The following is a 21,764-nucleotide window of genomic DNA, read 5'->3' as shown; positions in this document are numbered from 1 at the left end:
CAGAGGTATGGGACAAAATATAGTACCTATCTCCTGACAGGTGATGGATCAAGAGGGCAGAATGATAGCGATTCTTGGACTTGGTCCACATGAAATTTTTTTTTGCTTGACTATATAAATGTACTATGAGAGCTTTTTAAAAAAAAAAATTTTTATTTTTTAATTTGTTTGTTTAAAGTAATGGTTGTATAGCATATACATTCTTTCTATTATTGTTTGTTTGCATTTTTGTTTTTCTTTCCAGGTTACTTTTACCTTCTTCCTAAATCTGATTTTTCTTGTGCAGCAAGATAACTATGTAAATATGTATACATATATTGTATTTAACATATACTTTAACATGTTTAACATGTATGGGACTGCCTGCCATCTAGGGGAGGGGGTGGAGGAAAGAGGGGAAAAGTTGGGAACAGAAGTTTTTGCAAGGGTCAATGTTGAAAAGTTATCCATGCATATGGTTTGTCAATAAGAAGCTATAATAAAAAAGGAGGGAAAAAAAGCAATGGTTGTAAATTGCTCAAAAAAAAAAAAAGGTAAAATAAAAATGATTTTTAAAAATGTATACTTCAAAAAAAAAGATCATTGGTAATTTTGGATAATAGTTTTCAGTTAGGTGATAATGGAAACTAGGCAAAAATAAATGGGCAAATAAGAAACAACAGAGTGATTTCCCAACTGGAAATAAATCTCATTAATTACATATGGCATAGGCTTCCTTTTTGTTTCTTATACTATACATTCTACCTGTGAGCTCAGTTCATTTCTACCCTTGCCTGAAATTCTCTCCCTGCTAATCTCAGGCCCCTTGCCTTTCTTCCAGTCTCTGCTCAAATTCTATCAGGAAGCCTTTCCAAATCTCCCTCACTCTTGGTAGCCTTCCCTTTGAGATTATTTTTAATTGCTCCTCAATAGTAATCTGTTGGCTCTTCCATATTGTCTTCCTCATTGGATTGCGGGCTCCTTTGAGAGTAGGGGATGCTTTTGCCTTTTCATTGCTTCCAGAGCTTAGTACAGTGTCTGGCACATAGTAGCTATTTTATAAATGCCTGTTAATTTGACCCTTTTTAATTTCCCCTAAAGTTCCTGATCAAAGCTGCAGTTTACAGGTATAACAGTGATGCATCACTGCTGGCCTATCAGTGTCTGGATTTCTTTGAGATGGGGTGAGCTAAGAGTCCAGTCTTATTCCACAACTGTTCATTTTCTGAATGTCTTTTAAATAACCATTAATAAATATCTTTTGTTTCTAGATCTCCATAATTTCTGAATGTATTCTTTTCCTCAACACCCTAAGGACCATCCCTTTTTAAATTTGAAAAGAAAAAAGTAGATCAGCAAAATTAAGACGTCATGTTTGAAACCACATTCAATATTCTTTCTCCATAATTCTCTTCCATTTTCTTTCTTTTTTTTTTTTTCTGAGGCTGGGTTTAAGGGTCACACAGCTAGGAAGTGTTAAGTGTCTGAGACCAGATTTGAACTCGGATCCTCCTGAATTCAGGGCTGGTGCTCTATCCACTGCGCCATCTAGCTGCCCCTCTCCATAATTCTCTATCTCTAAAACAGTAAATGCAGTATATTATATTCACAAAACGGAAAGGAAGCCAGCCCATTTTTTCAATGCCAAACTTTGGCATTAATTACTGTAATTACTCAACGAGGATTTATACGCCCATCAGCAAGTTCAGAAAAAGTTTTAGGCTTGGGTCCGGAGGGAGGGGAAAAGGGCAGTGCGCCAAGGCGGAAATGACGTCTGGAGCACCAGAAGTTGACAAGATCACGTGGTCAATATCCCGGGGAGATGTTGTGTTGCGGCCAAGATGGCGCCTGAAGGGAATATTAAGCGGAAGAAAAAGAAACCGACCAGAGACAGGTGAGGAACGTGCAGAGGCTCGCAAGCGCACCCCGGGGACTGCCCTTCTCTCCCTCCTCTCCCTCCCTCTCTCCACCTCGGGTTCTTTCCTGGAGGAGCAGGCCTTGCTACCCCTCCGGGCAGTAATGCAGCTGTGGCGGCCGAGCCTAAGCCGGCCCCTCTGCCTACTGAGGTTAGCAGACGTGCCCCCGAAAGTCGTCTCCGCGACTCCCCCCGCCAGGAGCAGGGTCCCTCGAGCCTCCTGCCCCTCCCGGGCTGCGGGCTGGCGTGATGGAGAAAGCACGGGACAGGGAGGCGGGAAGACCTGGGTTCGAGTTCTTCCTCTGTTTACTTACTCGGGAGAAATCTTAGGCTCCTGGAGCCGCCTTTTCGTTATCTATAAAAGAGGAATAATTACGGCACCTATATCACAGGACTCTTGTGAGGATCAAATTAATATATGTGTGTGTGTACTTATATACACTTACTGTCTACATATATATACTAGACATACACACTCCTCTGTACCTCTTTTTCTCCTTTGTTCAGTTAGTTTCCTACTCTGAGCCACCCCATTTGGAGTTTTCTTGGCAGAGATTCTGGAATTTGCCATTTTCTTCCCCAGCTCATTTTACAGATGAGGAAACTGAGGCAGACAGGGTGAAGGGCCATGCCCCATAGTCACGCAATTAGTAAGTATCTGAGCCTGGATTTAAACTCAAATCTTCTTGTCTCCTGCCCCTGCGCTCAATCCACTGATCCACTCAGCTGGCCCAGAGATAGAGGTATTTCATCTGTATATGTCTAAATGTGTGTGCAGTTTTGCAAACCTTAAAATTACATAAACTGTGGCACTGTGAATAAAAACAGCTAGACTGGAAGTAAGAAAGCCCTGGATTCAAAGTCCTTCTCTTACATATTCTTCAGTTAACAAGCACTTGTTAGGTGCCAAGCTCTGTACTAAATGATGTCTATACAAGGGAGCAATAATTGACTGTTGCCCCAGTTAAGTCATTTAAACTCTCTTTACCTCAGCTTCCTCATTTGTTAAATGGGAATGGCTTAAAAGGGTTGTCCTGGGGAGCAGACAAGATATTTGAAATGCCCATTGCAAACCTTAAAGTGCTTCAAACATACTTGCTTTTATTTCTTTCTAGCAAAGCAATGGAAGATAGAATGAGCAGCTCCTCCTCTGGAGAATATCAGGTTGGACAAGTGGCCAGCAGTTTGTTTCCAAACAAACCTTGTAAGAGTGTCAAGAGCCACCTGGCATTTCTCTTCAGCTCCTCATCAGCACAAGCTCAGCAACCCGTCTATGTGGCTGCTAAAGAAGTAAGTCGGGAGATGTTCCTGTGCCTCAGTAACCACTTTTCTCTCCAGGCTGAAATTTCATTTCACCTCCTCTTTGAATACATATTCATTGGAATGGCTTTGCAATTCTTAGAGGATTTCTTGAGGGCACTTAGCAGATTAAGTGACTGCCCTAGGCCAGAAATTGGGTGTAAATTTATATCTTTCCTATTACGAAGATTTACTCTTTATTCAAAAAGTCTGTAGGAGACCAGCTGTCCCCATCAGGCTATGCTCTCTGTGTTTAATTTCATAGGGAACTCTTAAGATCCTGTGTTTATAATCATAAGGAATTTCAGAATCATCTAGTCCAATCTCTTCAGCTTTTAATGAGGAAATTGAGGCCCAGAAAGATGAGGTGGCTCTCCCAGGGTCATAAAGATAATAAGAAACAGAGTTAGTGTCCTGACTCCAAATCTAGGATGTTATCCGGTGTCCGTCAGGAAGCATGTCCCAGACATTATGGTAGTGCTGAGGATACAGAGAATGTTAAATGAAAAGTCTGACCCCCTAAGGACATTGGAGGGGAGACACAGAGTACAGTTTTATAGTGGAAGGTTTTGGTAATTAAGGGAGGAAGGGTAGGGAGACAGGAGAAGAGTAGGATTTTGGTTAAGTTGGTATTTATGATGAATGAAAACTCATATAGAGCTTAATTTCTTTTAAAGGCTAATGGTAAGAAGAGAAAACATAATGAAGATGAAATTGCATTGCACAGTCAGAGAACTAATGCTGCTGTTGAACAAATGCCTGCAAAGAAAATTATAATGAAGAAAGATCTCTCTGATGCAGATAAAAGATTGGCACACAGGTCAGTCCAAGCTCAAGAGGCTTTTTTAAATACTGAAATTCCCAATCCTGCTTTGTTATTCTTGTTTCTACCCTATTTCACCTTACTGATCATATTGATGAATATTACAGAATTGGAAAATAACAAATGTTGAAAGGGTTATTGAAAAATTGGAACAGATGACATGATGGTATACTTAGAGAACCCCAAAGACTCTGCTAAAAAGCTATTAGAAATAATTCAGAATTTTAGCAAAGTCGCAGGATACAAAATAAATCCACATAAATCCTCAGGATTTTTATACATTACCAACACAATCCAACAGCAAGAGATACAAAGAGAAATTCCATTCAAAATAACAGTCGATAGTATCAAATATTTGGGTATATATCTACCAAAGGAGAGTCAGGAATTATATGAGCAAAATTACAAAACACTTGCCACAAAAATAAAGTCAGATTTAAATAATTGGAAAGACATTCAATGTTCTTGGATAGGCCGAGCGAATATAATTAAGATGACAATACTCCCCAAACTAATCTATTTATTTAGTGCTATACCAATCAGACTCCCAAGAAACTATCTTAATGACCTAGAAAAAATAACAACAAAATTCATATGGAAGAATAAAAGGTCGAGAATTGCAAGGGAACTAATGAAAAAAAAGTCAGAGGAAGGTGGTCTAAGTGTACCTGATTTAAAGCTATATTATAAAGCAACAGTCACCAAAACCATTTGGTATTGGCTAAGAAATAGACTAGTTGATCAGTGGCATAGGTTAGGTTCACAGGACAAGATAGTGAATAAAAATAGCAATCTAATCTTTGACAAACCCAAAGATCCCAAATTTTGGGATAAGAATTCATTATTTGACAAAAACTGCTGGGAAAACTGGAAATTAGTATGGCAGAAACTAGGCATGGACCCACATTTAACACCACATACTAAGATTAGATCAAAATGGGTCCAAGATTTAGGCATAAAGAACGAAATCATAAATAAATTGGAGGAACATGGGATGGTTTACCTCTCAGACTTGTGGAGGAGGAAGGAGTTTGTGTCCAAGGGAGAACTAGAGACCATTATTGATCACAAAATAGAACATTTTGATTACACCAAATTAAAAAGTTTCTGCACAAACAAAACTAATGCAAACAAGATTAGAAGGGAAGTAACAAATTGGGAAAAAATTTTTACAGTTAAAGGTTCTGATAAAGGCCTCATCTCCAAAATATACAGAGAATTGACTTTAATTTATAAGAAATCAAGCCATTCTCCAATTGATAAATGGTCAAAGGATATGAACAGACAATTTTCAGATGATGAAATTAAAACTATTTCCACTCATATGAAAGAGTGTTCCAAATCACTATTGATCAGAGAAATGCAAATTAAGACAACTCTGAGGTATCATTACACACCTGTCAGATTGGCTAAGATGACAGGAACAAATAACGATGAATGTTGGAGGGGCTGTGGGAAAACTGGGACACTGATGCATTGTTGGTGGAGTTGTGAAAGAATCCAACCATTCTGGAGAGCAATCTGGAATTATGCCCAAAAAGTTATCAAAATGTGCATACCCTTTGACCCAGCCATACTACTACTGGGCTTATACCCCAAGGAACTACTAGAGAAGGGAAAGGGTCCTGTATGTGCCAAAATGTTTGTGGCAGCCCTTTTCATAGTGGCTAGAAAATGGAAGATGAATGGATGTCCATCAATTGGAGAATGGTTGGGTAAACTATGGTATATGAATGTTATGGAATATTATTGTTCTATAAGAAATGACCAACAGGAGAAATACAGAGAGGCTTGGAGAGACTTACATCAACTGATGCTGAGTGAAACGAGCAGAACCAGAAGATCTTTATACACTTCAACAATGATACTGTATGAGGATGTATGCTGATGGAAGTGGATTTCTTCAACATAGAGAAGAGCTAATCCAATTCCAATTGATTAATGATGGACAGAACCAGCTACATCCAGAAAAGGAACACTGGGAAATGAATGTAAACTGTTATTTTTACCTTCTGAATCCAATTCTTCCTGTGCAACAAAAAAATTCGGTTCTACACACATATATTGTATCTAGAATATACTGTAATATATTTAACATATATAAGACTGCTTGCCATCTGGGGGAGGGGGTTGGGGGAGGAAGGGAAAAAAATCTGAACAGAAGTAAGTGCAAGGGATAATGTTGTAAAAAATTACCCATGCATATGTAATGTCAAAAAATGTTATAATTATAAAATAAAATAAAAAATTAAAAAAAAAAAAAAAAGAAAAGAAATTAAAAAAAAAAAAAAAAAAAAAAAAAAGAAAAATTGGAACACTAATAAATTGTTGGAAATTCTGGAGAGCAATTTACAACTCTGCCTAAAGGGCTATAAACCCACATACCCTTTGACCCAGCAATAAACACAACTATGTTTATATTACAAAGAGAAGGAAAAGGACCCTTATGTACAGAAATATTTATAGCAACTCTTTTTGTGGTGGCAAGGAGTTAGAAATTGAGGAGATGTCCATCAATTGAGGGATAGCTAAACAAGTTATATGATTGTGATGGAATACAATTGTGCTATCAGAAATAATGAGCAGGATGGTTTCAGAAAACCTGGGAAATTTTAAATGAACTGATCCATAGTAATGTGAATAGAACCAGAAGTATATTGTACATAGCAACATTGTTGCCACCTTGCTGCCTGCAACAACAACTGACCCTTAGCCATCCTTTTGTGAAGGATACTGTTCCTTGGGATTAGAGATAAAATGTGGTATTATACAAGACAGGGATGAAAACAGAGGATCAGACCGAGTTTTGTCAGAAAATAGGTTAGAGGAGATAGATGGAATTTTTAATAATGGACTATAGAGTATATTAAAATAATCACATAAAGACTAATAGGAAATTTGGAAAGTATATAATGTTAGAGTCTTTAAGTTTTGAAGTTCATATGGAAGGACATGTTATATGGACCAAGGCTCATCTTTGAATCAAGAAATGAGATGATTTTCTGTTAATTTTGTGAATTGTCTTTTGATTTTCTTCATACTATTTTCTTTCAGGCATTCTATTATTTATTCATACTTAAATTCCACTCATTGCTATTTCTCCTGTCCTTTTTTCTCTGCTTTGTTTATTTTTTTTCTAAATCTTGGAAGGGACTCATCCTCATTTCTTTCTGTAAAGCCTTCTATAATGGTAACTGAAGCTACTCTTCCTTTTTCAACTTTCTCATAGGGCTTTTGGACCTCTTATTTCACTTATCTTAAACTTGTCTGATAATGGATACTTAAGTGCATGTTAAATCCCCTAAATTAGATTGTGAACTTTTTGGGGTAAGGTCTTATATCCTTTTTGAATTCCTGAAATAGTGCATTACATATAGTAAATGTTAAATAAATACAAGAATTTAATATCTTGTCACATATAATAACACTGAAATAAAAAGTATATTTTTATCATGATTGCTATTTAAAATTTTTAATGTCTTAGTTTGCATTAATATAAATTTGGAAGAAATAAAATTATGGATAGGGAATATGGCTGTTGTGAATGTGGTATTTATTGTACAAGTGTATTTGTGCATTGATCACTTTAAGTGCAGTGCCTAGAAATACCATAGCTTGTTGTTAAAAAAGGGAAATATGAAAGAAGTGAATTTATTAGATATTTTCTTCTTAAAAAATAGAATATGTTTTTTATTTTTAGGCTTAATGAAATAAGAACATTGTTAAAGATCTAGTCACATGTTTTATTTAACTTTTTTCCATGTTTTGAAATACTCAGTTGGAAAAGTGATATTTCTTAATTTGTCTTTAACACACCATTTTCTTGTGTACATTTTGCCTTTTATAGAGAAGGTGCTTTGGTATCTGCTGATCTTGAAGAGGAAGAAGAAAAAGAACAAGCTAAACAAATGAAGAAACAGAAATTTTCTCAAGCAAGTAGTAATGACAAAAGAGCAAATGGTAAAATACTTGATAATTCAAATGATTCATTTGAGTTAAATAAAAGAAAGAAGATTCAAATCAATGAGGCAGAGGAAAGAATAAAGAATAAGAGAACTGTATTTGTGGGGAATTTACCTGTCATGTGTAAAAAAAAGGTAAGTAAATATATGGATTGTAGAGATTTATAATAGTTTATGTTATCACAAATAAAGGCAAAAAAGTCCCCTGTCCTTAAGGAGTTCACAGTCAAAGGTCTATGTACAAACAGATAGTCTTTAAGAGAAAGCTCTGTTATAGGAGACTAGGAAAGGTTTCTTAGAGAAGTTGGGGTTTTAGCTGAATCTTGAAAGAATCGAGGAGGAAGAGCAAAGGAGAACATTCCAGGCATGGGGATAGCAAATGAAAAAGCAGAGTTTTGAGAGACTAAGTAACTTGCCCAAGGAACATTGAAAAGACCGGTATAACTAGACTATGTGGATGGTAATATGGTGTAAGAACACTGGAAATATACAAAGAGACCAAGTTATGAAGTGCTTTAAAAGCCAAACAAGATTTTACATTTGATCCCAGAGGTTAATAGGAAGCCATGGGAGTTGATTGTATGGAAGAAAAAAGATGACTTGGTCAGATTTGGATTTTAGGAAGATGGTTTGGACAAGTGAATAGAGATGAACTGGAATGGGGAGAAATATGAGGCACTGAAGACCAACCAGAAGGCTTTTGTTATAATAGTTCAGGTAAATGTTGATACTATGAATTACAATATAAACACCAAGTGCCAAGAATTGGAATTAGGTTTAACTGTTACCTGTACAGTATTGGTAATTTTTTTTTTCCCCCAACAATCTGGAAGTAGGCCATTTGCTCCTTAACTATTCCTTTGCTTGGAAATTAGTAATTAAATTTTAGTAGGTTTTACATATTGTCACATAGAAATTTTTATTGATTTTTTTATCTAAAAGTATAAGGATGTTTTGTTTCATCTGTAGGAGCTGAAATCATTTTTTAAAGAATATGGACAAATAGAATGTGTACGATTCCGTTCTTTGGTATGTTGATTCCTTTTAAATACTACCATGGTTTTGTTATGTGTAAATCTCTTATTGGCATAAAGATTGGTATAGGGTGGAAGTCTAACCTCAACTAACCCTTACAGTACTCACTCACTGTAAAAATCTTTTTTATTTGGTGAACATGACTGCTAGTCATTCCTTAGATGTAACTTATATTTTCTTCCACATAATTGGTTAAACTATTCTTTTCTCCTGTGATGGCTATTCTTTCCCCCACCCCCCTTTTTTCTGTTCTTTAAAGGACATTCCAAATACCAATTTTTCCATGAAACTTTTTGTTGGATAACCTCTCTTCTCTGGAAATTGTCTTCCTCTTCAGAGTCCCATAGAATTTTATTCATAATTTGCAAATGCATTGCTCATAGAAAGTGCTTAATATATATGGGTATTTTGATGAATGAATCTATAGTATTTTATTATATACTGCTTTGTATTATAGTATGTTGTGAAGCTGTTTTTTAGTCATGTCTGATTCTCTTTAACCCCATTTGAGATATTCTCGACAAAGTTACTGGAGTAGTATGCATTCTCTAACTCACTTGATAGATGAGGAAACTGAGTCAAACAGGGTTTAGTGACTTGTCCAGGGTGACACAGCTAGTAAGTGTCTAAGATGAATCTTCCAATTCCAAACCCATTGCTCTTGTCTATTGCATCACCTAACTGCTTCTGTCTGTGTATTTTATTTGTATTGTTGGGACACTATTATATTCATCTTTGTATCCCACATAATATTAAGTACTAAGTGCTTTGTATATAGAAAACACTGAATATTTGTGAATGAATTTATAAATAGCATTCTGTTATTTTTCAGTTTCATAATTTTTTTTGTTCATAAAATTTTTAAATTGGGGATTTTTGGATAGATAATAGTTCTCCCTTCAATTAATGATGTTTATGGCTTTTTAAAATAATAGAATCACTGTCTAGTTTACTTCTTTTGTCTCCCCCCTCCCAACACACACACAACCTCTGTCTCTTTCTCTCTCTCTCTCTACATGATTCATTTCTTATAATATTGAAAAATGTAAGCAAATCTTAAGCAAAAGTGCATTTACATCATTCCATTTCACTAGTGAGGGGGGACATCTTCTGTTTTCCCAGAAATCAAAATTTAGCATTGCAATTACTTTGAAATTGGCATTGTATTACTGTTTTTATTTACATTGTTTTGCCAAGTAGTTCTGGTATGAAAAATAATTTGTCAGAAGCAGATCTCACTACTTAAAAATGAGAATATTTATGAAATATGTATTTGGCAAGTATCTCTGTCACACAAGGTCAGGACAAAGTATAGAAGGTTCTCCTACGAAAATATATTGTCGGCTCTCCTCTATATGGAGTAGCAGTTGTATGTTTGTGTTTGTGAAGATTTACTTATGTTATAAGTTCTTATATTACTCATCTTTAGTTTTCACCAATTAGAGCTTCAGGCCATTTTTGCTAATTTCTTATGAAATATTTTTACTTGTCATTAACAAAGAAATTTATAATTTAGAGTTGGTTAATTAATGTATAGGTTTGTTTTGTTGAATTCTTTTTTTTCCCTCTGTTTTGTTATAAAGTATGATTTTGGGTTGAAGGGAGGTTTACATTAGGAAATTCTGATAATGAAAAACAAGAGACACCAATAAATTTCTGTTAACTATAGCATTAAAACAATCTACAAATACTTAAAGGAATGAATGAGAAAGGCATCTTCATGCTTACACTGTTTTGTTTTGTTTTTTTTGTTTGTTTTTAATGAGGTTATTTGAAACTTGCTATTTATTTTTTTCTTAGGAATATCCAATTATAGTGTAACAAATTTCATGTTTTAGCATACTTTGTAGACTTTGAAATTTTCTTTCTTTCCTGTATATAAGATTGAAGAATTTTTTTTTTTTTGTTTTGAAGATTCCAGCAAAGAGCAATTTATCCAAAAAGATTGCTGCAATAAAGTAAGTTAATTATTGAGGAAAAAGTCTAAGTTAAAACTTTTCTTTAAAATTTTAAGTTATTACAAGGTTTTAAAAAGGTGAATGTTGAAAACTATCTTTGCATGTATTTGGCATATTAAAAACCTATTAAAAATGGGGGAAAAGTATATGGCCAGAAAAAAAAAATTTTTAGGTTATTGCCCAAGAAATTTGTTTTTATGTATTGCTTTGTAGTGTTTGATTAATTGCCTTGTGTTGAAGTAATGACATTAATGAAATCTTTTAAGGTTAATGAATCTCTTTTCATAATTACTTTAGCTTCATGGTAACCCTTCAAAGTAGGTCCTACTGATAATGTTAGCCCCATTGTAAAAATAAAGAAACTTAGGTTATCATCCTCATTTCTTTATGAATGAATTATATCCTATAAGTTTCCTAAGCAAGGCAATTTTTTTTTTTTCCTGAGGCTGGGGTTAAATGAGTTGCCCAGGGTCACACAGCTAGGAAGTGTTAAGTGTCTGAGACCAGATTTGAACTTGGATCCTTCTGAATTCAGGGATGGTGCTCTATCCATTTCGCCACCTAGCTGCCCCTGCAAGGCAATTTTTTAAAGAATTCTGAGCCTTTTTTTTTTTTTTTTTTTTTAAAGAAATTGTGTTTTATCACATAATTCATTTCCAATCTAATCTTTAAAGTATATTTTAACTTGTGATGCACTGAAATTTAGGACCTTTATCGCCATAGGATACTTTATTCCCATAAATTTAGAATTTGATTCCTCCAAGGCAATCACTTTTAATATACTTATTATTTAATACTTCATTTTCCTCAATTATATGTAAAACAATTTTTAGCATTTGTTTTAAAACTTGTGAGTTCCAGATTCTCTCCCTTCCTCCCTCCCTACTCTACCTCATTGAAAAGGCACAGGTGAGGTTATGTAAAACATTGACATAAAAGACATGAAAGAAAAGAGATTATTCCCCTTCCCCCTTCCTCCCTCCCCCCCCCCCAAAAAAAAAAAAACTCAAGAAAAATAAAGTTTAAACAATTATGTTTCAGTTTATATTCAGACACAATCAGTTCTTTCTCTGGATATGGATACATTTTTTTTCTCATTATAAATCCTTTAGAGTTTTGTTGGGATCATTGTATTTGTTGAGAATAGCAAAGTCATTGACAGTTGATCATCTTACAATATTGTTGTTACCTTGTACACAGTAAACTTCACTTTTCATGAGCTCATGAAAGTCTTTCCAAGCTTTTCTGAGAATATCCTGTTAATCATTTCTTACAGCACAATATTATTCCATCATAATCATATTCCACAATTTATTCAGCCATTTCTCAATTGATGGTCATCCTCTCAATTTCTAAAGCTGCTATAAATATTTTTGTATATATATATATCCTTTTCCTTTTTTTCCCCCCAAATTGGCTTTGGGATACATGCGTACTAGTGATATTAGGTCAAAAGGTCTGCATGGTTTTATATAGCCGTTTAGATATAGTTTTGCTTTACAGAATGGTTGAATCAGTTTATAAATTCTTCCAACAATGCATTAATGTCTCATTTTCCCCACATTCCCTCCAACATTTATCATTTTCCTTTTCTGGCCAATTAGTCAGCCTGAGGTAGCACCTCAGAATTGCTTAAATTTGTATTTTTCTAATCATTACTGAGTTAGAGTAATTTTTTTTAATATGTCTATAAATAGCATTATTTCACTTGAAAGCTGTTTGTATCTTTTGATCATTTATCAATTGAGGAATGAATATATTTTATTTTTTATAAATTTGACTCAATTCCCTATATGTTTTAAGAAATGAGGCCTTCATCAGAGAAACTTACTTCAAAAATCTTTTTTTGCAATTACTACGGCTCTGCTTCCAGTGTGGAAGGTGCACTGTTCCAAGTTTTAGGGGTTTTGCATGCAACTGTTTTCAGAGATCCTTCTAGTGAGCTTTAAGTTTTCAATTCTTCCAAGGTGGTATGATCTAAGGAGAGGTGTGTTTAATAATCTCTTGACCTGTGCTCTGGTCTGTGAGTAACTGCAATCACTCTTTTCTATCCTGGAACTGTGAGGAGGGTTCTCCATTGTGGCCATTAAGTTCTTGTTTGCTAATGCTCCTTCTTCCTCTGGGTCTGTGAACTGCCACCCAGGACTGAGATCCATATCTAAGTATGGGCAAATCAATAGTCTGCCTCAGGACTAGCAAAGAGATCATTTTTAATGTCCTTCTGACCAGCTATTTAAACCCCTTACTCTGTGGGTTTGAGAGCACCAGAAACCACTTTTGGTGCTGATGCTGCAGCCGATTCCGTGGCTTCCAAGGCCTGTTCTTGGTTTGCTGGATGTATGGCTGTGCTCATGTATCCTGTGCCCGACTCTGCTCCAGTCTCTCCCTGGTACAACAGACTTTTCCTGCCGACCTTCTAAGTTGTCTTTAACTGGAAAATTACTTCATACAGGTTTTTTGTGGGCCCTAACCCTCTAAAATGTGTTTAAACTCATTGCCTAATGGTGCTTGGAGAAGTTTGAGGGAGAATTCCAGCTAGTCCTTGACTTTACTAGCTATCTCAGCTCTGTCTACTCAAGATAATAACTTTTTGTGTAGATACTTTACTTTTTAAAAAGGTGTGGGAAGCTAGGTACATTTTGCCTCTTCTGTCTGGTCCATATATGTGTGTTACTAGGCTCTAAAAGAACTATTGAGGGTAATGTCCCTTTAGTGCAGCTGTGCTGCATTCTGATTACAGATTATTTTAGCATTTTTATTGTTAATTTTCTTCCTGTCCCTTTAGTGAATAGCTGATTTTATTGGTATTCTTTTATTAACTATAGAGATCTCTCAATTTCTCATCATCTGTGCACTCTTAGCTTTACCATGTTGGAGAAGTTCTTCTGTTAGAAGCAGTGGGTCAGCATTTGGGCTGCTCACCTGTTATCTTCCATTTCTGCTTAATGACTGGCCTATCCACCCATCACTTTTGCCTTTGACCCCATTTTTCACCTAGATTATTAGTATATAAGGGTATAGCCTGCTTGTGCCTATATTGTCTTTTTATTGCTGTTTGAGTTGCTTTAATTCTGCCAATTAAAGGTAAAGTCTTAAATTTTTGTTAACTGTTAATACTTGAATTTTTTAAAATATTAGATTCACAGATAGAACATGTCACTCTTCAATGGCCATTTAAGAAGTATATTAGGATAACCATAAAAATTAACAGAAGCTTAGGCTACATTAAGAAAGGCTTGGCATCCAAGAATAAAAATGTGATCTCCATCCTTTACCTTAATCAGACCACTGGATTTATGGGGCAGGTTACTCAGAAACTCCTACAGCCCTGGGTTCCTCAATGATAGGAACTTAGAAGGCCTCTGAGATCCTAAGGAATTAAACTTTTATCAGATATGTCTCTTTATCAGAAATGTCTATTTATACAGGTATTGATGTAGTATGTACAAAATCCTTTTTAATTTTTATGATTGAAGCTTCCTATTGTCTTCTATGATCTTGTTGCTTTAGAAATTTTTTCCCTAACCATGGCTTTGAAATATATTACTATCAATTCTCTGATTTCTTTACGATGAGATGTTATACTTGGGTCATGTTTCCTTTTGGAACTTATTATGGTGTAAGCTTCAGCTCTTAAAGTCTATTTTCTTTTGAATTCCTTTAGTTTTCTCAACAATTCTTTTTTTTGGGGGGTGGAAAGGAGTGGGAGTTTACATATACACTAGGATATATTTGTACATTTAATTCTTGATTTTTTTTTGGGGGGGGGGTCTAATTTGTCCCATGGAACTTCTGTTTTTGTATGAGTGTCATATTATTTTGATAATTGTTGTAATATAAGCACTTCCCCTAATTTAATCAAACTCATTGTTCGTCTGTGATGCTCATCCATTATATCCTTATTAGACTAATTCAGTGGACTATTTTTACAACTCTATCACTTAATATAGTGTCTCATACATATTACATGCTTAATAAATGTGAATTGACTACACTTCCCTGGGTGTTGCATTTTTCATTCAGTGTATATGATCAGACTAATTTCCCTTTTGTAGTGTCATGAATTTTACTAAGGATTTTTTTTATTGTATTGGAATTTGGTGAAATTAATACTATCTTATATGTGACTAAAAGCTTATTTCCTTGTTTTTAACCTTAACAGTAAAATGGATCTTTGAATAAAATTATCTTTCTAGTCACATTTGTCACAGAAATATGCATATTTATTTTATATGATAGACACTTGAGGAGATGTGGCATTTTCCAGTCAAAGACAGCTTAGAACATTGGCAAGAAAAGTCTGTTGTACCACGGTAAGAGTGGAGGAGAGTTGGGCACAGGATACACAAGCATAGCCATACTCCCAGCAAACCAAGACTAGACACTTGCCCAGTAAGGCAGCATTGAGTTCTACAAGATAAAAAGCTTTTTTTTTTTTTAATCAGTAAACAATTGAGAAAGTAAGGTATTATATTCTTCTCATTTATGTGAGTGTAAAGTGGGGTGTGATATAGAAAATCATCTGTAAAAGGCTGTCTGGTTCCATTTTTTTCATCAAGGCTACCTTTTAATTGATAAAAATTTTAGAAAAAATTTTTAGAGATGAGAATACAAACATCTATGTTAGTAATTGATGTCTTCTTTCATTGTGTGTCCCCATCCCTCCCAGATTGCTTTTTTCTTTTTGGTGTGCAAAAGCACTGTCATCTTTTCTTTTTGGTTGGAAATAGAATTCAATTCATACTCTGTATCTAGCCTGTCCTAGGTCATGCTTCATATACTATCCAACCATCCACTAGAAACCAGGCCTTTATCTGGGCATTGTGCCTCTCCCTCTCCCCTTTCTAAGACTCTAGAGATAATAATCTCATCAGTATTACCCCTGATACTAGGAAGACTTCCAATGCCACAAATTCTTCCCTGGCAACTACTTCCCTTCACCGGTTTTAAACTGAAGTGTCCTGGAATTTGGATGAGATGGAATGGAAGAGAGTCACAAAGACAAAGTTCTCTACAACAGTAGCTATTTGTAAGGACAGCTTATCTGTTTATTGTGCCACAAATTGCCCCGCAATTTGAATAGTCTCTTTATGGTCATTTTTATATATAAAGAACTTTTTTTTTTTTTTTTTTTTTTTAATAATTGTTTATTGAGTGTTGACCAAGTATAAGAAGAGAATTATTATATTTTAGAAAGTAAAAAAAAAAAAATCACTGTTGTTTTGTAGACGTGAAGTTCATCCTGAACAGAAGAGTATTAATGCTTATGTTGTTTTTAAGGAAGAGAGTGCTGCTGAAAAGGCATTGAAAAGGTAATTTTATCTTTTGATATTACCTCTGAAGCAATTTTTTTTTTGTCATTCTTAGATAATCTTTGTAATATTTTCCTTATTCCTTTTTTATAATCTTCTTCCTCATATCCTTAATAGAAATGGTGCTCAGATTGCAGAGGGATTTCCCATCAGAGTTGAACTTATATCTGACACTCCTTTGGTAAGTTAGGATTGTATTTTTAAAATTTCTGAATTCTATTTAATATATTTTTTTAAAGTGACCTTTAAAGGAAGGCAGAAAGGAACACAGCTTGACCTTGGTCTCCATTTTAGAGTTATAATGGTAGAAGTGCTTCCTAACTACTTGAGCAGAACTTAATCATTCAGTACTAGTTCTGGTTATTTAGATAGCTCTCTTGATTTTATTTCTGGCTTTTAACGTATTAAATTCAATTTTTTGTTTCAGAGGAGCAAAAGATCAATATTTGTGGGGAACCTCCCTTACAGTGAGTTGATTTTTTTTTTTATTTCTGATTTAAAATTGACTTGTAACATTGAAAAACTGTTAATTTATAGAAAAATATGCTAAAATAAATTTTTTTTAAATATATGAATTTCTTGTTTCATTGAATTTGTTGCAGAAATTGAAGAGACTGCTATTCAAGAGCATTTCTCTGACTGTGGAAGTGTTTTAGCAGTAAAAATTGTGAGAAATAAAGTCACTGGAATTGGCAAAGGATGTGGCTATGTTCTCTTTGAGGTATGAAAAATTAATGCTATTTGATAGCTATATGTAATGCTGTAGATAGTTGAAGATTATCTAAAATTATGTGAATTTATGGCTCAGTTTTCCATTTTGAAATAAAACTTTGCCATTAGCTTATATTTTAAGTAATGTAGGCTTCAAAAAAATTACATATGATTTTCATCTACATAGTACCACAGAATTACAGAACTGAGATGTGGAAGGTATCATATACAATTCTTTCCATATGTTGTAGAAGAACCTGAGCCCCTGTGATTAAGGCTACACAATAGTATTCTTCTAGACAGCTTGGATCTTTGAAACCCTTATCTTTGTTAGCTTTAGATTCTCTTCCTGCTGCATCCATGAGGTGAGATTTTAGGGCAAGAAAAAATAAAGGATTCTGTAGTTAGTATTGAAAGTGAAAAGTTACTACTCTATATATTATCATTTATTTGCTTTCTGTGCATATATGTTTAGTTTAGTATGAAATCTTGCATGGTAGTAATTAACCTTTGGTTTATTTCTTCAGAATACTGATGCTGTACAGCTTGCTTTGAAATTAAACAACTCTGAATTAATGGGAAGGAAACTACGAGTCAAGCGTTATATTAATAATGAAAAGGCTAAGCTATCACATACTCCAGGCAAAGTTTTGGAGAATTCCACCAAATTTAAACACAAAGTTAATTTTCCTCCTAAAAACATAGGACAGCATTCTGAAAATGCATTTGCTGGAGAAAAAGCTAATCCCTTGAAGAAGAAAAAAAAATGGCAAAAAAGTGGAAAAAGTAAAAAGCAAATGGAAAAGCACAAATAGAGAATCACTCTGAGACTTTTATACTTGTTGTATAATTTACTAATAAAGTTTTATTTAATGAATGTGAGAACTGTTAATTTATAAATAAGATATTCTTGAAATCTGGCAACCCTAGCTTCTGTGGCTGATGCAAATTATAAAACTTACCTCCTTTAGCAGTATATTTTAAAATTCAAATTATAGATAGATAGGACTATGACTAAATATATTTCTTTCTTAAGAGATATTTTTCTAATTTCTTTTTCATGTTCTTTCTAGCTTAATTTTTTTTTTTTTTTTTTTTTGGACATGAATCTATTATTTTGTCAGTGTAGGAAGCTCCCCAAGACAGACATTTTCACAATTGATAGGAATTGATAATTCCTGAATGTCAGAGTCTTAAAAAATGTTCCTTGGGGTGTCTGGAAATTTTAGAGATTTGGCATAATCATAAAGCTAATATATGTCAGAAGCTGTCTTTCTGCCTCCTACTACTCCTACTCCTACTCTTGCAGCCACTCACATGTTGAGACACTTGATTTGGATGACTGAAAAATGAGTTGTTAGCTGTTTATTAACTCAAATATTTATTAGAAATTGTGCTTTCTCATTATTAAAAATAATTTTTAAATGTTATTTTATAGTTAGTACAGTGATTGATACTTCATAAAAGCTCGATTGATGATTGGTTATAATAGAGATGATTTATGTGAGGAAATTTTATCAAGTTTAATAAAACTATTTTAGAATACCAGAAAGGTTCCAAGAAACTTTTTGAAATCACATGCCCATGTATGGATTAAATGATTTTGTTACTCAATAAACAAACATATAACCATTCACATCCTTTTTTGAAACAACCATGTGAAGTAGAAATGCATTTATGACTATCATCATGAATGAGGAAACTGAAGATAAAATCTGAGTTTCCGACTCATAATCACACAGCTTATGAGTTGCTTTCAAATTGACCCAAGAGATCTTATTTTGTTTTTGTTTTTTCATGCACAGTAGCAGTTAATTTATAGGAAAAAAAAAAGTATTGTAAGGCAACTTTTTAAAATGCCATACCAGTTTCTGTATTCCCTTTAATGAGAGATCTTGAAAACTTCCTTGATCACTAAGTTGTAAGTCAAAGTAAAGGAACTTATATTGAGATAACTAAAAAATGTTTAGCACACTTAGCAATGTAGTAAGCCCTGTAAAAAAGTTAGCAATTGTTGACTTGTAGAATCTTCTCTTAACCTCTTTCTCCGTCTGTTTCTGCTCTCTCTTATTTCCAGCCTCTTCCCCGCCCCTTTCTCCTATTTACCTGTAGAAAAATTTTTATACCCAACTGAAAATATGTTATTCCCCCTTGAGCCCAAACTGATGAGATTAAACTTCAGACAATGCTTACTCCCCTCCCTTCTTTCTAGTGTAATAAATCCTTTGTACCTCTTTATGTGATCTAATTTACCCCATTTTACCTCCCCTTCTCTCAGTACAGTATTTTCCATCCCTTAATGTATTTTTAAAAAAATATCTTCAAATTAATCACATTAAAATGAACTCTATCCACACCCTCTATGTATATCCCTTGTAACTACCTTGACAAAGATACAGTTCTCAAGAGTTACAAGTATCATTTTACATCTAGGGATGTAAACAGTTTAACCTTTAAAATATTTTTTTTTTCTTTCCTGTTGATCTTTTTTATGTTTCTTAGAGTCTTATTTGTAGATTGAATTTTTCTGTTTAATCCTATTTAATTCTGTTTTTTTCCAATATAAATGACTGAAAGTCCCCTACTTCATTGAAAGACCATATCTTCCCTGGAAAAATTGGGCTCAGTCTATTTGGGTAGTTGATTTTTGGTGTGATCCAAGGTCCTTTGCCTTATAGAATATGGTATTACAGGCTCTCAAATCCTTTATTGTAGAAGGTGCCAACTCTTGGAGAATCCTGACAGTGACTCCTTGGTACTTGAATTGTTTTTTTTCTGGCAGCTTGTAGTATTTTTTCCTTGACCTTATTGTTTGGGAGTTTTGCAAAAATAATTCTTGGAATTTTCCTTGAGGGATCTCTTTTGGGAGTTGATGGATGGATTCTTTGAATGACTATTTTACCCTCTAGTTCTATGACATCAGAACAGTTTTCTTTAATGATTTTTCTTCTACCTCTCCTGACTTTTAGAATCCTTTATAAGCTCTTCCAAGGAGTCTCTTTTGGGCTTTAGACTAATTCATATTGCCCTTTGAGGTTTCATATTTAGGCATTTTGTCGTCTTCTAGGTTGGTGTTTCTTTTTGGTTTTCCCTGTTACCATAATAGCTTTTTATGGTAGAGGTTCTTTTTTTTTGTTGTTGTTGTTTTTCATTTTCTTTCATTCTTCCCCCTATTTTGTATCTTTTAAAGTTGAGTTCTGCTCCTGGGGCAGGTGTTCATTTTTGAGCTTTGGCTTTGAGCCCCTTGTATTGGTGGGTTGCTCACAACACTGATAGTAGTAGATCTAGTCTGGTCTGTTGGCTATTTTTCCTGGGCTTGGTAATTTGCCTTCTGAGCTGGAACTGGAAGCTGCTACTGGATCTACTGATCCAGGACTGAGGGTCTACACTACTGAACTGCTGTGAAAGCCCATTCTCTTTCCTGGATATCCATCTGAGCTGGACTGAGTGCTCCTTTCACCCCAGTGAGACTGACTTTTCTTGAAGTCTTTCCAACCTATCTTGAGCTGGAAAGTTGTTTCATTCCATCTCTTTGTAGGCTCGGTCTAGACTGTTCAGAGGCTTAGATTTTTTTCCCCAGGGAAACTGGGATAGCTCAAGCAGCTTCTTGGCTTCACTCTTTCATCTTCAATTGTAAATATCAATTTAGAAACAGATATATGAATTTTTTTTTCTTTGTTTGAAACTAGGGTTGTGAAACTAGATCCCCTAGGTTTAAAATTTAGAATTTAATTCAATATGTATTTGGCATTGAAAGAATTTCATGGCTAGAAATAAGACAATTCTTCCTTATAAGGAGATTATTGTATTCTGCTGGGGTCCATTGGGTGACAAGGTGGTACTAATAGATATAACACGTAGATATAAAAATAAAAGGTAATTTGAATTAGGAAAAATGACATGTAACTGGGGAAAGGTGGTAATTAGGAAAAGAAAGAAAACCTGAATGAACGTTGAAAGACAATTATCCTTGTGGTATAATTGGAAGACTTTGTTTGGTATCACAGGAACGTGGGTTTGAATCCTACCTCTCCTATTTAGTGCCTGAGTAACCTTGAGTTTCCATTCTCTTGAAGAGCTACCTCTCAGGACTTAAGTTTCTTCATCTGCAAAGAGAAAAATTTAGATAATCCCTAGTGCCCCCTTTGAATTCTAGTAAATTCTGTAAATTCTGAGAATTATGAGAATCAAGAAAAGGGAAATGCAATAGGACAGAGGTATTAAACATGGGCCATGTGGCCATATAATACTTCTAGTACAGAACCAAACTAGATGAAATGTAACTTTTCTTTGACATTTAAACATTTTCTTAATATGTAGTTTCCTAAGTCAGTATGTGACTTGTTTCTCCTTGAGTTTGATATGCATTAAACATTTGGGAGGCAGTCATTTTGTAAATGACTGAAGGTAGAATAAAGGAGATATAATATGGAATAAATCTGAAATGTGAAGCTGGTTGGAGCTAGACAGTGGAAGGTCTTGGGTTCCATAGATTTAGAGCTGGAAGGAAACTTCTTTATAGGTAAGGAACCTGATTTAGGCCCAGAGAAGTTACTGGACTCCTCTTATCAGAGGTGATATCGGAACCTGTGTCCTTGGACTCCAAAAATCAGAGTTCTTTACTTTTTGGAGTTAGCAGGCAAGGTCAGACCAGGGTTTTTAAATTTAAAAAAAAAAAAATTGGAGGAGAAAACATTTGTGAGGTTATTGCCATAGTCCGGGAGCAAATGACAAGGCAAGGTCAGCGTTGATTAATGAAGGGAACAGAGA

General features: G+C 34.6%; 1 protein-coding gene across 2 annotated transcripts; it reads left to right on the top strand.

The window, feature by feature from the left end:
• Positions 1-1,731: 1,731 nt before the first annotated feature.
• On the top strand, positions 1,732-17,876 carry RBM34 (RNA binding motif protein 34). 2 transcript variants are annotated; one of them, XM_074262431.1, is made up of 11 exons: positions 1,732-1,873; positions 3,015-3,184; positions 3,871-4,013; positions 7,864-8,113; positions 8,948-9,007; positions 10,928-10,971; positions 16,200-16,283; positions 16,401-16,464; positions 16,711-16,750; positions 16,886-17,004; positions 17,522-17,876. In XM_074262431.1, the coding sequence occupies exons 1-11, from the start codon at positions 1,747-1,749 to the stop codon at positions 17,807-17,809; spliced, it is 1,389 nt and encodes a 462-aa protein (XP_074118532.1). In that variant the 5' UTR covers positions 1,732-1,746; the 3' UTR covers positions 17,810-17,876. The 2 variants fall into 2 exon arrangements, with proteins under 2 accessions (XP_074118532.1, XP_074118531.1); XM_074262430.1 differs by having other exon boundaries at positions 1,748-1,873; positions 3,010-3,184.
• The last annotated feature ends 3,888 nt before the right edge of the window (positions 17,877-21,764 follow it).

The sequence above is a fragment of the Sminthopsis crassicaudata genome, chromosome 4, assembly GCF_048593235.1.
Source record: "Sminthopsis crassicaudata isolate SCR6 chromosome 4, ASM4859323v1, whole genome shotgun sequence".
In the NCBI taxonomy this organism is placed as follows: Eukaryota; Metazoa; Chordata; class Mammalia; order Dasyuromorphia; family Dasyuridae; genus Sminthopsis; species Sminthopsis crassicaudata.
This window is presented reverse-complemented; position numbering and strand designations above follow the sequence as displayed.

Excerpts from the sequence above, each read along its gene's own strand:
- RBM34 (XM_074262431.1), top strand. The coding sequence starts at position 1,747 with ATGACGTCTGGAGCACCAGAAGTTGACAAGATCACGTGGTCAATATCC. Across the intron at positions 8,114-8,947 it reads CTGTCATGTGTAAAAAAAAG|GAGCTGAAATCATTTTTTAA; the intron begins GTAAGTAAATAT and ends TTTCATCTGTAG. Across the intron at positions 10,972-16,199 it reads AAAAAGATTGCTGCAATAAA|ACGTGAAGTTCATCCTGAAC; the intron begins GTAAGTTAATTA and ends GTTGTTTTGTAG.